General features: G+C 44.3%; 1 protein-coding gene across 3 annotated transcripts in view; it reads left to right on the top strand.

Moving 5' to 3' along the window:
• The window catches only part of TTC28 (tetratricopeptide repeat domain 28), a 590,731-nt gene extending 583,527 nt beyond the window's left edge, over positions 1-7,204 (top strand). For all 3 annotated transcript variants that reach the window (XM_004283800.4, XM_033412749.2, XM_033412750.2), the window contains 3 exons: positions 19-148; positions 3,253-3,360; positions 4,575-7,204. In XM_004283800.4, the coding sequence (XP_004283848.1) occupies positions 19-148; positions 3,253-3,360; positions 4,575-6,202 (1,866 nt within the window). In that variant the 3' untranslated portion in view covers positions 6,203-7,204. The remainder of the gene's footprint in view (positions 1-18; positions 149-3,252; positions 3,361-4,574) is intronic.
• The last annotated feature ends 7,567 nt before the right edge of the window (positions 7,205-14,771 follow it).

Consider the following 14,771-nt stretch of genomic DNA (forward strand, 5'->3'; position numbering starts at 1 on the left):
GACGCTCTCCCCGCTCAGCTCCACCAGGTGCTGGTCCAGCTGCAGGCCGGCGAGAAGGAGCAGGACTTCGCATCAGCCCCCATTCAGGTCTCCATCAGCGTCCAGCTGTGGCGGCTCCCGGGATGTCACGAATTCCTGGCGGCTCTAGGTAGGATGGAGCATCCTTGACTTCATTGGCTTCTTTCATTCTATTTTTTAAAAAACCTATTTTTCTCATTTTTATTGGGTAAAGTTGATAGACTCAAGGGTCTTAGTGTTTTCTTAGTTTATTACTTAAAAATAGCTAATGCAGACTCTAGTGCTTTAGCACAATTTCCAAATGGCCTTCCAGCTTTGTCCCACTCTCCCTACATTATGATTTCCTCTCTCCCATTTGTAGTCATTGCATTAAGATGAATCTGTTAGATTCAAGTATTGTTAGGAGTCAGGCCATGATTAAAGAAAATAGTCAAGTCATAAAATAATGATTTCAATATTGGTCCCTATCACTGGCTACTGGAACTTGGCAGAAAAAAATACAATTGAAACCACCTTTGACTGACCACGGGGACCTAGAACTGCTTATTTCAGGATCCTCTTTCAATCCAGAACACTCTTCCTTTTTCAGCATTGTAACCCAACTGAGGCAGCTCCCAACAATATCGCTCTTTTCTTACCACAGGTGTGTTTGTTGATAAAACATCTTAAGAGGCTAAGCTGCTCTCCTCCTGCCCCACTTAAGTGCCTGTGAGACTTGCCGGAGAGCCATTCACTCCACACATTTTTTGTTTTTCAACACCTGTTCTATGTCGGGCAATGTTCTAGGCACTGGGGATCAGCAGTGAGCAAAGGACAAAAAGCCCTGCCCTCTTACCAGTGTTTTCATGCTAGAGGGGGAGACAGACAGACAGACATAGAAAGACCTAATCTAAGGGGAGCACCTCAGGTGAGGAAGCACCATGACAGACAAAAGCATCGGGGTCACAGTGATGTGCTGGAGGGGTGGAGGCAGGGAGGCTGGCAGGCCCAGAGCCTGTGGATGAAAGATCCAGGCCGAGGGAAGAGTGTCTGTGAGCTTGGGCAAGGTGCAGAGGACACGGGGGCAAATGAGACAGAGGATGGGGTAGATCCTGGGGCTGTGAGGCCAGTGGAAGTCCCTTGGTTTTTAACCTGATGGAGTGGGGCGTCTTTGGAGGTTGACGTGGCCTGGATTCACTGGTACAGGGACCAGCCGTCAAACATGGCAGGGCAGATTCCTTTTTAAGGAACTTCTCTTCTGCTTGGGAGGCCTGGATATTCAGTATTGGGCCATCTTTGCTAGTCCATTTGTAGGTGACCTTTCCCAGCCCAACTCAGCTTAGGGCAGGCTCCATTTGTTTTTGAAGGTAAAGGGGGAAAGCCACACAGCCCCGCAGGGGCTCCAAATCCCCTGTGAGTAGATGCTTTGATGTCCTTTATGATTTGTACTATTTGCTTGTTTTCTGTGGACTTAAAACATAGGCTTCTTGGTGTAAACATAGTAAATTTATATCTGAATAGGTAAGTCAGGAGCAGATGGAGCAAGGGTGAGAAAGATCAGGTCCACACCCAGGTTGGGTCTCTTCACCTTTGTGACGGGCTGCAGGGTGAGGCAAGAACGAAGCCAAGGCCCTTCTGTATAAAAGAAAAGCTCTTGTCCTCAAGCAGGGCCTCAGCCCCCCTTCGAGTGCGGGTGTGACAGAGCCAGCCCTCCTCCCCTGTGGACAGGCTGTTTCTGATGCCCCTTTGCCAGGTGTGTCACTGGCTCTCTCTGGTGTTGGGATCCTAGGTGACTTTTGTTGATGCTCCTCTACGTCTCTGTACTTTGCAAATCCCAGTGATACTCAAGGGGTGAGTTGGGTGTACATGCTTCTGATTTTTAAGTCCTCTGGACTGAGACTGGGGAGAAGCGCCCGCTCCAGCCCTTGGCACCATCACACCCATCACAGAGCTGTGGTTTATTTAGACGACTCAGTTCTATTAGAGCAACCAGTTCAAATTACTTTGATAGAGTTTTCTAACTAAAAATGTTACATTTATATTATTAGATATTCGTTTTCAAAGTGCTGAGTTCCCTGAGACCTTCCTGTTGTTTTCAGGGACTGTTTATTTTTGAGTTCAGAGAGGAAAATGTCCCATAGCAACCCGAATGCCGAGTGGCTACTCTACTGAATCTAATTCCCAAAGGAATGATAGTGTCAGAACCAATATCAGAGTTACAAGAATAAAAAAGGCAGAGACAGATTTCTCCTTTGGCGGATGCTCTCCGTCATCCATCAAGTGTCATGGGTCCCTATTGTGGGAACACTGTGAGGTCAGAGGAGGGGAAGGGCCTGGGATCACAGGGCCTGCCCCCTGGCTGCCGGCACCGAGCATCTGCACTGTTTCAGGCAGAGCTCAGTGATCCGCTGAGGAGGTGAGTGAAGACGTTCCATGCTGAGGCTCCCAGGCCCTAACTCCTTGCTCGTGGCACCGCCTATGGACGCAGCACTGGCTGTGGTGTCTGTTTGGCTTCTTCCTCCTACATTCTTCCCGGGAGACGTGCTGGCTGCCTCTGTAATGGCCCCTGATGGGTCTAAGTGCCGTGGCAACAGCTCGTTAGGCAGCCTCCTGCTCAGGAGGCTCCTGCCCTTGGCTGTGCCAGCTCCGTGTCTCATTAGAACTGTCAGGCTCAGGAGCAGCCCCTTAGGCTCTGGCAGAGAGGAGTGGAGTGCCTGCAGGGCAGTTCAGCCTACAGCAGATTCTGCAGCATCAGAGAGAGCTCATCTCAGAGCCCTTGTGGCAGACACTGACCACACATGGAGACACTGTCCTTGCCCTTGAGAAGCTTCCACCTTCCCCTGCACTAGCTTTAAATATTGGACCTAATGCCGAACGGAGTGGCCATTGTCTGTCCTGGACAGTATTCTTTAAGTGGACTGTTCTTCTGCAAAAGAATGGAGACAAGTGTTAATGAGCCTTACTAATTCCCACCCTCTCCTCTGGAGAATGCAGTTCAGCGCTCTACAAAGGGACAGAGGTCCACACACAGCAAGGGGGAGCCACGCTGAGCAGGTGTGATGGTCGCAGAGCTGGCCCCCATTGGTTCACGTGACTTGACGTTCACATGATTGACGTGCAGGTGGGGGGCCCAGGCGGGGCTTTCTGAGGGGTCTGCAGGGGTTCCCCTGGGACTGTATGAGAGGAGCCCTAATCCTTTTTAGGACATGGAATCTTCCCTAAGGAAGCAGGTGTTTATATTCCTTGTTTCTATAGGTTTTGATCTCTGTGAGGTTGGTCAGGAGGAAGTAATCCTGAAAACCGGGAAACAAGCCAATCGACGGACCATGCACTTTGCGCTCCAAGCCCTGCTCGCACTCTTCGGTAAGAGCTCCACATGGCGCCACCCCACGTGGCCCCCAGGAGCCACGGGCATGACCCTGATTATGGTTTGGGAAGAGGAAGAATTAAGTGAACGAACCTTTTTGTGTGTTACGGAATGTTCAAGTAAACAAACTCCCTGCTCTCGTGGAACTCAACTTACGATGAGCATACATGTAGTATATGTTAGATGAGGTGCCACCATGTGCTCTGCAGAAAACGTGCAGATTAAGGGACTAAGGAAGTGAGGGTGGCATCGTAGCAGAGATGATGAGGGAGCAGTGGTGCCCAGAGCCGGGCCTGCGAGGCACTTTTCAGACCCTGGGGTAAGCCTGCCTGCCATTCTCAAGAGGCCAAGTGAGGCTAAATGCTGGCTCTGATGGTGGCCAAGGCTTGAAGGCGACCAGCAGGGCCTGCTGATAAATGTGCTCAGAGAGAGAGGGCCAAAGGTGATATCCTGTTCTTTGGAACAGCTGCCAGAATGGGGCTGCCTTTGCTGAGACCTTGAAAGTGGCAGAAGGAATGGGAGGGGTCTGAGTTTCCTCTTGGACACCTTCATAGGCAGCTGGTTAGACGAGTCCAGTGTGGAGACATAAATGTGCACATAGGTCCGAGGGGAAGAGGACTGTGTCCTGTGGGCGCTCCTGGGGTCAGAGGTCACAGAGATAAGGAGGGGCCTGGGAAGGATCAGTCCATGAGGGCCAGGTGTGATTGACTGTGCAGAATACCAGATTTGGTGGCCACTGTTAACCTTTACATGAACTGGGGAGGACGAAAGCCTGACTGGAGTGGGCTAAGAGCAGCTGGGAGGAGAGGCCGTGCGGAGAGGAGGTTGCTGGGGTGTGGAGCGATGGGGCCGGAGCTGGAAGGGATGGCGCATGAGGGTTTAGGACAGGGGGCATCACAGATCGCCCCATTCAGAGCAGGAGGCTGCCATGGGGTCCCGTGAGATAGGGAGCAGAGTGGAGATGGGCACATGGCGGGGTCTGCAGCGCACGGGGCTGTGGGCACTCTCGGGGTGTTTTTGTCCCCAGTGTAAGCTTTACTTTTTCCAACAGGACTGTGTGTTTCAGGCTTATAAGATGAATTCAAGTTGTGTATAAGTAACACTTGCATAATGCTTTACTAGCTTCTATGCATATAAAGATGCTTGTGAAAGAAAAATAAGAACCATACAGAATTCTAACTGTCCTCTGGGTGCCTATGTTTTGTCTTAGATTCCACTGAGCTGCCCAAGCGCCTCAGCCTTGACAGCTCGTCCTCCCTGGAGTCTCTGGCCTCAGCCCAGTCTGTCTCCAATGCTCTGCCCTTGGGCTACCAGCACCCTCCTTTCTCTCCCACCGGTGCAGAGAGCATAGCCTCAGATGCCATCTCTGTGTACAGTCTGAGCTCCATCGCCTCCTCAATGAGCTTTGTCTCCAAGCCTGAGGGTGGGTCAGAGGGCGGCGGTCCTCGAGGAAGGCAGGACTACGACCGGTCCAAGAACGCCTTCCCACAGCGATCCACCCTGCCTCGGAGCCAGCTGTCCCCCCCGACCCGCCCTGCAGACAGCAAAGACGAAGAAGAATACGAAGGGTTTTCCATCATCAGCACTGAGCCTTTGGCGGCCTACCAAGAAAACAGACAGACTCGCTTCTCACCAGATCACAAACAGTCCCGCGTCGGGACAGCTGGCGGTGTGAAAGTTTCGGTAAGCTCCAAGGGGAGCATAAGCACTCCAAACTCTCCAGTTAAAATGACTCTGATTCCCAGCCCAAACTCACCCTTCCAGAAGGTTGGAAAACTAGCAAGTTCAGATACGGGAGAATCAGACCAGTCTAGTACAGAAACAGATAGTACCGTGAAATCCCAAGAAGAGAGCAGCCCAAAGCTCGATCCACAGGAGTTGGCCCAGAAGATTCTAGAGGAGACACAAAGCCATCTCATTGCGGTGGAACGTCTTCAGAGGGGTAGTGGTCAAGGTAAGGGCACTAATCCTGAAGATGGCATTTCCGTGCCCAACAGCGCTGCTGTCTTCAGAGCGTCAGAAACAAGTGCGTTCAGCAGGCCTGCCCTCTCCCACCAGAAGAGCCAGCCGTCGCCAGTTACTATCAAACCAAAGCCCCCAGCCAGAAGCTCTTCACTACCCAAGGTGAGTTCAGGATACAGCAGCCCCACCGCCTCAGAGGCGTCCATCAAAGACAGCCCGAGCCAGCACAGTGGCCGGCCGTCGCCCGGCTCTGACTCCCAGACCTCCCTGACCGACCAGCCTCTCTTTAAGCTGAAGTATCCCAGCTCTCCTTACAGTGCTCACATTTCCAAATCACCAAGGAACATGTCCCCGAGCTCAGGCCACCAGTCTCCTGCTGGAAGTGCACCGTCCCCAGCTCTCTCCTACTCCTCAGCTGGCTCCGCTCGCTCGAGTCCAGCTGACGCTCCCGACATAGACAAGCTGAAGATGGCAGCCATCGACGAGAAGGTGCAGGCTGTACACAACCTGAAGATGTTTTGGCAGAGCACACCCCAGCATTCCACGGGACCAATGAAAATATTCCGGGGGACCCCTGGAACGATGACTTCCAAGAGAGATGTCCTCAGTCTATTAAACTTGTCACCTCGGCACAGCAAGAAGGAGGAAGGAGCAGACAAGCTGGAACTTAAGGAGCTGTCTTTGCAGCAATGTGGGGAAACGCCCCCAAAAGCCCCTCCCAACGGACACTGGCATACGGAGACCACCTCGCTGAGCACGCTGCCGCTGCCCGCCGGCCCTCCTGCCGCAGTGCCCACGCGCCCTTTGAGACTTCCTTCTGGAAACGGCTACAAGTTTCTGTCCCCAGGAAGATTTTTTCCTTCCTCTAAATGCTAAAACATCTTTTATACCCACCAACACCGGCTTGGAGCACAGCGGCCCACAGCCCAGCTCTCCGCACTCACTTGGCCTGCTCCTGAACGTGGCCGCCCCAGCATGGGTGCTCTCGGGGCGCGGGCGCCACCACTCCCAGACGCCACACACACACACTGGTAGCCCCTCTGGGACTCTGGGCCAGATTCACCAAAAGCCAGGACTTCTGTGGGGTTGGTACAGGAGGCTCATGGAATTTTCTACACATCACCAAATGTTTACCTTGAACTCCCTGCTTCTCATCTTTGATGTGATTCTTCAACAGGATTTTTGTACAAAAATGGTCATGGTTCTGGGGTGGGGAGAGAAAGGGAGCACATATTTTGCTAAGAGGTATATATGCAGTACCTTTTATACATAGAAATACAAACAGAGCTTTTTTAAGGCTTTCAGGTGCTGGTTGGGGGTAGGGTATATAAAAATCTCTCTAAGTTGAGTTCTACATGAAAGTGTTATAGTAGCCAAAAAACAGAATACTGGTTTTAAAAATGCCAATGATTTATAATTAAATTGTAGCAGTTTTGGTCTCATGATATTGTAACATCAGAGTAACAAGGCAATAATTCACTTCCTGAACTCTGCTCTTTGAGGGCTACAAATGTCCCTGGGGCCCCACTGTCAACCAAACTTGAATTTTCTTAAAAAAATTTATGTAACTCTTACCCAGGCATTTTAGAACTATGCAATTGTGATTTAAAAATGCAACTTTGTGCTTTTAAAACATTACTGACCTTTTTTGTACGTGGATAAACAACTTGGTTTTATTATCAACAGTACTTTGCATTTATAGCTATTATTTTTAAAAGCTCAAAAAGTTTTTTAAAATGTCAAATTTTGAATAGTCTTCAATAAGCAATTATCAAGTTTGGAGGGGGGAGTTTGAAATTATTCAGTTTCCTTATAAGCAAAAAAAAAAAAAAAAAAAAAACACCAAAAAAACAAACAAACAAAAAAACAAAAGAAAAATCCCATGGCTAACTAGATTTAACCAGAATCTAGCCTTCCAGCTCTTATTCCCTTTATTACCTGCTTAATTTTATTATCTTTTCCCAAAGCCAGGTTTCTAAAACCCCTTCTGTCTAAATCTGTCACCAGGTTCCCACAATCCCAGCACCTCACATCTGTGAGCTGCATTTGGACCCTCATCTTAGTGTGACCAGTGCCCCTTGCTCCTGTGGTCCGAAGGACAAATCCCCTCCCCCTCACACAGAAGACTTTAATGTCCACAGCCTCAGAAGCAGGGGGCCTTCTGCTGGGATATACATCTGAATTACTGCTGAACAGGGAAAGAGATATTCCTAAAAGTGTTGTCATAGAAAAAAAAAAAAAGAGGGACTTTTCCTATAGCTATGTCAGTTCACTGATACTGTTGCCAGTTGGGACAAGACAAAAGAACAGTCTAGGTGGGGGTAACCATTAACATATTTAAATAAAGAAAAGAAGTGCTGAAAATCATGTTAGTCCTAAGTTTAGTTGGAGAATTTACATAAGCCTCTTTTAGGTAATTCTAAAATTGAAATCCTACCATCCTCACTTTGAGGGCCCATCATACAATGGTGGGCAGCCTCTTGTCCCAGGACACGAGCCACACAGGGAGTGGACAGGAGGGGCCTGGCAGGAGGGACACTAACATCAAGACCTCCAGGGAGTTTTTAACCCTGGATAGGATCTCACTTTATAAACATACACTGACCAGTTAGTTGCCCTGTTCCTCACTGTATTCTGAAAAGAGGAAGAGATAATATTTATTCAATTTGTCTTACTCTCCTGAGCTATGTCATAGAAGCTTTTTGTGTTTAACCCAACAGCCATGTTGACAAAAGCAAAAGTATGTCCCATTCTAACCCTGATCCCAACACTGGAAGAAAAATACTTTATAAAGAAGCAAGCAACTATGAGGTTGTCTTTATGTCTTTTATAAATGGTAATAAAAGTACCAGTGTAGCAAATAAAAGCCAAGTTTATAGCACTGTGCATTTAGATAGAAAAATCAGGTCGTCAACAACAAGAAATAAACCTCAAAGTAAATTTCTGAATCCACATATAGATAGTTGGGCTGTTCCTTTCTCAGCAACTCTCAGCCTCTTTCCCAAGTGCCAAGTAGCCCTGGAGGAAAGGCCGGGTCTCTGCTCCATCCCTGAGGACGAGGGCACAACCCTGTAGGCCTCCCTCTAGCGCACATCCTCCACCACCCAGACGGCTTCCCCGTGGTTACCAAGCCAGCGAGGAGGACTCGTGGACCCTAACCTGGTTTTAGTCCTAAATACATTTGTTGTTGTAGGTTTCATGTTGAAAAGCCAAATGGAATATATGATTTTTTTTTGGTCCTAGATATAAGTTTCAAGGAAGAAAAGCAAAGATGATGAAATAATAGGACCAATCTAAAAATCACTGTAGAGTCGCCGCTTCTTTATGTTTACTGTCAGTCTTGGTGTTTTCTATACAAGTGAAATGGATGTAAAATCAAGGTGAATTTTTCAGGCTACCTTGAAAACAGTATGCACTTAAAAATTATGTGAGATTGTATAATTTGCAAATTCTTTGTACAGATCAGAGGTTGGCAAATGATGACCCACAGGCTAAATCTGGTCAGAGGCCCAGATTTTTACAGCCATGAGCTAGGAATGGATTTTACATTTTAAAATATTTATATAAATAAATACCTACATAATATTTTTGATTTTACCTCTTGGTCCACAAAAACTAAGATATCTAGCCTTTTAAGAAAAAGTTTGCTGACTCCTGGTATAGATGACAGAAAACACAATTAGCATAATGTTTTGTTTCTACAATCTAGGGAAAGTGAGTGTCAGGCTGTGGATAAAACTGATAGGAATGCGTGGGAACCTGAGCCATGTGGATGGAAGCGAATGACCCCTGCATAGTCCTCGGCTCTTTGCCCCACTTGGAAGGAGTCGATGGGTGTGGGTGAAATTTACAAAAATATTTTTCCTCACTGTATGCAGACAGCATTGGATATTATTTCTTTTTCAGCTCAGGAAACTGGAACCCCTGCCCCTACTCTACTCCATCAGATGCAAATACACCAAATACAAGCAATAAAATCTCCCTCTCCTAGAAACCTTGGTATGACCACAAAGCAAGGTAGTCGAATCTGTCTTACTTCTCACCAGTGAACCATGCAACTACTTCAGTGATCTTTAACTAAGTCAATATACCAAGACGAAATTAGCTACTCAAGCTTACATTTTGATGCGTTTTGGTATTGGTGTGTAGTAAAATGAAGAAGTTCTCACCTCCATCCACTTGAAACGGTCCCTGGTCCACGCGCTGCTGCACACGCTGTCCTCGCTGTGCTTGTCTGTCCCGGTGAATCCCGGTAGGCGGTCACCTCGGCAAGTCCCCAGCTCAGTGCCTGTCCTGCCACCACCCCCACCACAAGGAGAACAGTCACTTCGTTAGTTTCAGTTCAGGCTGGAAAAAATGCCACACAATAATTTGGTTTGCATTTAGTAAGTAGGCAGAATGTGAAAAATGTATAATTTTCATCACATATTTTGTTGTTTTACCTAAAAGAACTGTCCATGTGCTTTGTGAACTGGGCCCTTGTCTGTGCCAGACCCTTCAAAGATGTTCCATGTAAGGACACACGTGGTCACATCTCCCTTCCTCAGACGCCTTCCCCACTTGGCACTCATGCCCCTTGTATGCAGTGTTAGCCATCTTTGGCCTATGTGGACTTTTTTTTTGTAAATTACAGTTTTCCAGATGGCATTAAACTTTTTATATTATGAAATTTACCCTGTAAAAAGAACTTCATATTTTTATTGAGATTGCTAAGGCACTTGGCCTTCCTTTGTGATTTCAGTGTCTATTAAAGCATGAGTTCCTTTGGTTTTAAGTACTGTATCTGAATCACTTTCTATGCATTTTCCACACTTCCTAGGTTTCTTTGCAGTACACAAAGTGGTCATGTGTCATTAATGAGCATGTATTTCTGTCTGGAGTTTATCCTTATAAACACACTGTAGCCTCACGTTTGCCAGGAGCAGAGCCAGAGAAAGCGCACAGCAGAGCGGACCTGCACGCAGCTCATCTGGCCCCGAGGCCTGGGTACCGGTTGGTGGTAGTGGTTTAGATGGCTAAATGCTTCTGATCTTCTGTGTTGCAGGACAGAAAATTCTATGGTTGCAGACAAACAGAGTTCATTACCACTAGATCCCTGTATCTAAAAGAAACTTCCAAAGGAAGTACAGCTGACCCTCAAACAACAAGGTTTTAAGTGCGCAGGTCCACGTATATGTGGAATTTTTTCAGTAGTAAATACTACAATATTAAACGATCCACTGTTGGCTGAATGTGCAGATGTGGAGCCACGGATATGGAGGAACTGTGAGGAACCACATATGAGAAGCGCGGACTATGTGTTATATGCAGATTTTTACTGTGCAAAGGTTTGGTGCCCCAGCCCAGACGTTGTTCAAAGGACAACTGTATTTCAGAAAGGAAAACAGTCCTACCTGTGAAAGTCTGAGATGCATGAAGAAATAATGAACACAGAATTAGGTGAATGTGAAAAAAAATCAAAACAAGTATTGATTATATAAAAAGAGTAATGTCTCATTTGGGTAGCAATAAAAAATTAAAACAAGGAAGTTAAAGTGTTATTTGTTTGGGAAGAGAAAAGTAGATTTTTAGAGACAGTATGTTAAGTATGCATAACCACACACAAAAAATAGAAATAGAGGATTATACCAAACTAATTAGTGGAGGAGAAATAAATTTTAAAAAACTTAGTTGACTTAAAAAAGAGGGAACAACAACAAAAACTATTTTAAAAGGAGGAGAAAAGAAAGATGAAATAAATTTTAAAAATCAGTGATAATCAGTAATCATTAAAAATGTAAGTGAACTAAACTTAATTAAAAAGGAGCCTGACAGATGATGGCAACATGCCACATGTTCTTTAAAAAAAAAAATGCTGTTCGAAAAGAAAAAACCCAACTACCAAAGCACAAGGGCCCCAAATGACTGACAGTAAAGAATCAGTAAAATAGATGTTAAAGTAAAAGGCACTAATAAAAACAAAGATCCATTTGCTAATGTTAAAAAAAAACTTAGTAGAAAGGCAAAATTCTAAATTTGTATGCAGCTAACACTATAGCCTTAAAATTCATAAAGTAAAAATTGGCAGAACTACAAGTTTGGAAAACTACACTACTATAATGGGAGATATTACTCTTTACTCTCAGTACCTGATGGGTTAATTAGACAAATATTTAGAAAGTATATATGGTGGGTTTAAACAATCAGCAAACAGGCTTATGACTTGGAGAGATCCTAGTTTCTGATAGTGAATCAACATTTTTCATAAGCACACACAAAATATTTCATGAAAAATAGACCATGTTCTGGCCTCTAGCAATCAATATCATTGCCACCAACCTAATGAGAATACAATTCAGTTAAGGCATCAATAACAAGAAGATAATCGAAAAGTTGCCAACCACTTAGATATTTTAAAATGCACTAAATAACATATGAACCATAGAGGAATTCATAATAGAAATGAGAAAATATTACGTATCTAAACAGATAGATGCCTCCAGTGCCACCTTGGGAGTTTCTGGGGTTTACTTTTACTAATGACAGAGGTATTTCTTATTTGTTCTACTCAAGACCAGAAGTTTGCACAATAGACTACAAACAATCTCATTTTCACCTGATAAAGTAAAATATATATACTTATTTTTATTTCTGCTTACATGCCACTTTCAGGAAATATATAAATTATATAATAGCTTAAGAATAAAATTAACTTAAAATTTCATAAAAATTAGTGGGATGCAGTTAACGTGGCATTTTAAAGAAAAAAATTATAGCCCTAAATGTTTATTTTCAAGGTTAATTTTAAACATGTAACTGTTTAAGCCCCAACCAATGAGGAGGGATGCCATCCTAAATAGCCAGTGCTGTGGTACAAGTGCATAAAGAATGATGCCACTGAGCTAGGTGACTGATCCAAGAAGTTAGCAAAGGAATAACAAGAGAAACCCAGAGAGAAGGAAAAACCCAGAGAGAAAAGAAGGGAGGGAATAACAAGAGTCAGAAATTAATTTAAAAAAAGATAGTACAGAAGATCAAGAAGGGTAAAGTCTGCCAAAAAGAAAAAATACACCAATTCCTGGGAAGGCTGACTGTGTGCATGCATGCACACGTGTGTGTATTTGAGACAGAGCAAAGGATAAACGGTTACAGCTAAAGATGCAGCAAAAATTAATAAGAAAATACTATGAATACATTTATGCCAATATATGTGAAAATGCAAAATAATACCTAGTATGTTTTAGGCATAGATATGTAGTTGAGGAATCCAAAAATGCAGGGAACGATGGACCTCAGATGCAGGAGTGGTGCCACCTTTGGGGAGGGAAGCAATGGAACTAGAATCAGGAGTGATAAGCAAGTGACTTCAACTGCAAAGAACTGTAACATACATCTCCTTGTTCACACATACAAACTATTTCATAAGGAATTTAAGAATGAGTGAAAAATGTTATTAGCAACTATACAACAATAAATTAGATTATATAAACTTTTAGAAAAACTATTAAAAGCTCTAGTGCAAGAAGGAAAAGAAAACTTAAAAAAACCAGAGCCCATAAAATTAAAATGGTAATCCTAACTCCTTGTGCTTTATCCAACTCTCCAAAATATACAGGCCCAGATGGTTTTACATGTATTTCACCAAACTTTCAGGGACCAGCGATACTCTGTATTTTCAAATTGTTTAAGAAAATATAAAAATAAAAGATATTAAAATCACTCCATGATGGTATTCTTAATTCTAAGGTCAATAGATAGTATAAGAAAAGGATAGGCCCGTTTCATTTATGAATCTAGACATAAAAATCCGAAATAAAATACTGGCCATTAAATCCTTGTGTTTTTAAAACTAGGAAAACATAGATTGAAAGCGGATCTATCTATTAGTCACTGGTGCTTATCTTTACTGATGAACACGCACATGGTATTCTTAAGGGCCAGAGCTCCGGCCCTAAGGAGCATCTATAAACACATTCATATAAGTAAAACCAATCAGCATGAAACTACAGAGCACATTACCATCCTGAGAACTGGAGTGCTGAATTCTACAGTTTACATTGTAATTAGACAAGAAGCAAATCTATTACACTCCTAGTATAAGAACAATGAAATATGTATGCAAATGTAAGGGAAATTCCAAGCAGTTCTATCATTTCTTAAGAAACAACGTGAGAACTATACCCTATTAATGTTAAAGTAGAAATTGACTTTAGTACAATAATCTGTAGCGTAGATCTAAGGACGCAAGGTTAACACAGCACCATGCAAAGATTTTTCAGCACAATCGTGTAGTGTTTATTACCTTAGGAAATATAATTTATATTATCTGTTAATGTTCGAGAATTTGCATGTTCAGTTATGGAATACATGCTTTGTTAGATGCTTCCCTGAAGGAGAGACTGGCCCTTAGTGAATATCTAGTTATGTGCTGGGGACCTTGACTGACAGCTAATATGAAAGACAGGTACTACCAAGACTGTTCTTAGCTACTGTGGTGCTTTTTTTTTTTTTTTTTCAGTATGCAGGCCTCTCACTGCCGTGGCCTCTCCCACCGCGGAGCACAGGCTCCGGACGCGCAGGCCCAGCGGCCATGGCCCACGGGCCCAGCCGCTCTGCGGCACGTGGGATCCTCCCGGACTGGGGCACAAACCCGCGTCCCCTGCATCGGCAGGGGGACTCCCAACCACTGCGCCACCAGGGAAGCCCTGTGGTGCTTTTTAATATTAGTATTCTAATGCTTTATTTATAGTCACTTTGTTTTGTTGTTTTTAACCTCAGGATGTCTGGACAAAGACCACAGCTTGGTACCTTTTTCAATTTAAAGCCTTTCTTCAACTTTCCCAATGAGTATGCATGCTTAACAGCCTCTAATACTAAATAATGGCAAACAGGGAACTGACAGTCTAATGCTGCATCCACTCCAGCAAATAAGGCCGAAACATCTGGATCCAAATACATTAAAGGGACATGTTGGCATCGAGGAAACATTTTGCCTCCCAAATGAATTTGCATCCAATCTCAAGGTATTTATTAGATTTGTAGCAATTGTGCATTTGGGCTTAAGGGAACAAATGTTCTTAAATATATAAATATTCTCAATATATTTATATTAAATAAGAAGTTCTAAAATTCTAAAATAACTTTAAGTCCCAATAGTAGGGCTCAAAGTCTGCCCTTTTAGTTAATTCGGACAGGTAAATGAGTTTGAATTCTGATCTGTCTGGCAGCATTCTGCCAAAAGTCTGACCTTTTTTCCATATACAGAGCTTTCTTTTTCTTTTTTTAAAATAAATTTATTTTATTTATTTATCTTTGGCTGCGTTGGGTCTTCGTTGCTGTGCGCGGGCCTTCTCTGGTTGCGTCGAGCAGGGGCTACTCTTTGTTGCGGTGCGCGGGCTTCTCATTGCGGTGGCTTCTCTTGTTACAGAGCACGGGTTCTAGGTGGGCAGCCTTCAGTAGTTGTGGC

Source organism: Orcinus orca, chromosome 15, assembly GCF_937001465.1.
Source record: "Orcinus orca chromosome 15, mOrcOrc1.1, whole genome shotgun sequence".
Lineage (NCBI taxonomy): Eukaryota > Metazoa > Chordata > Mammalia > Artiodactyla > Delphinidae > Orcinus > Orcinus orca.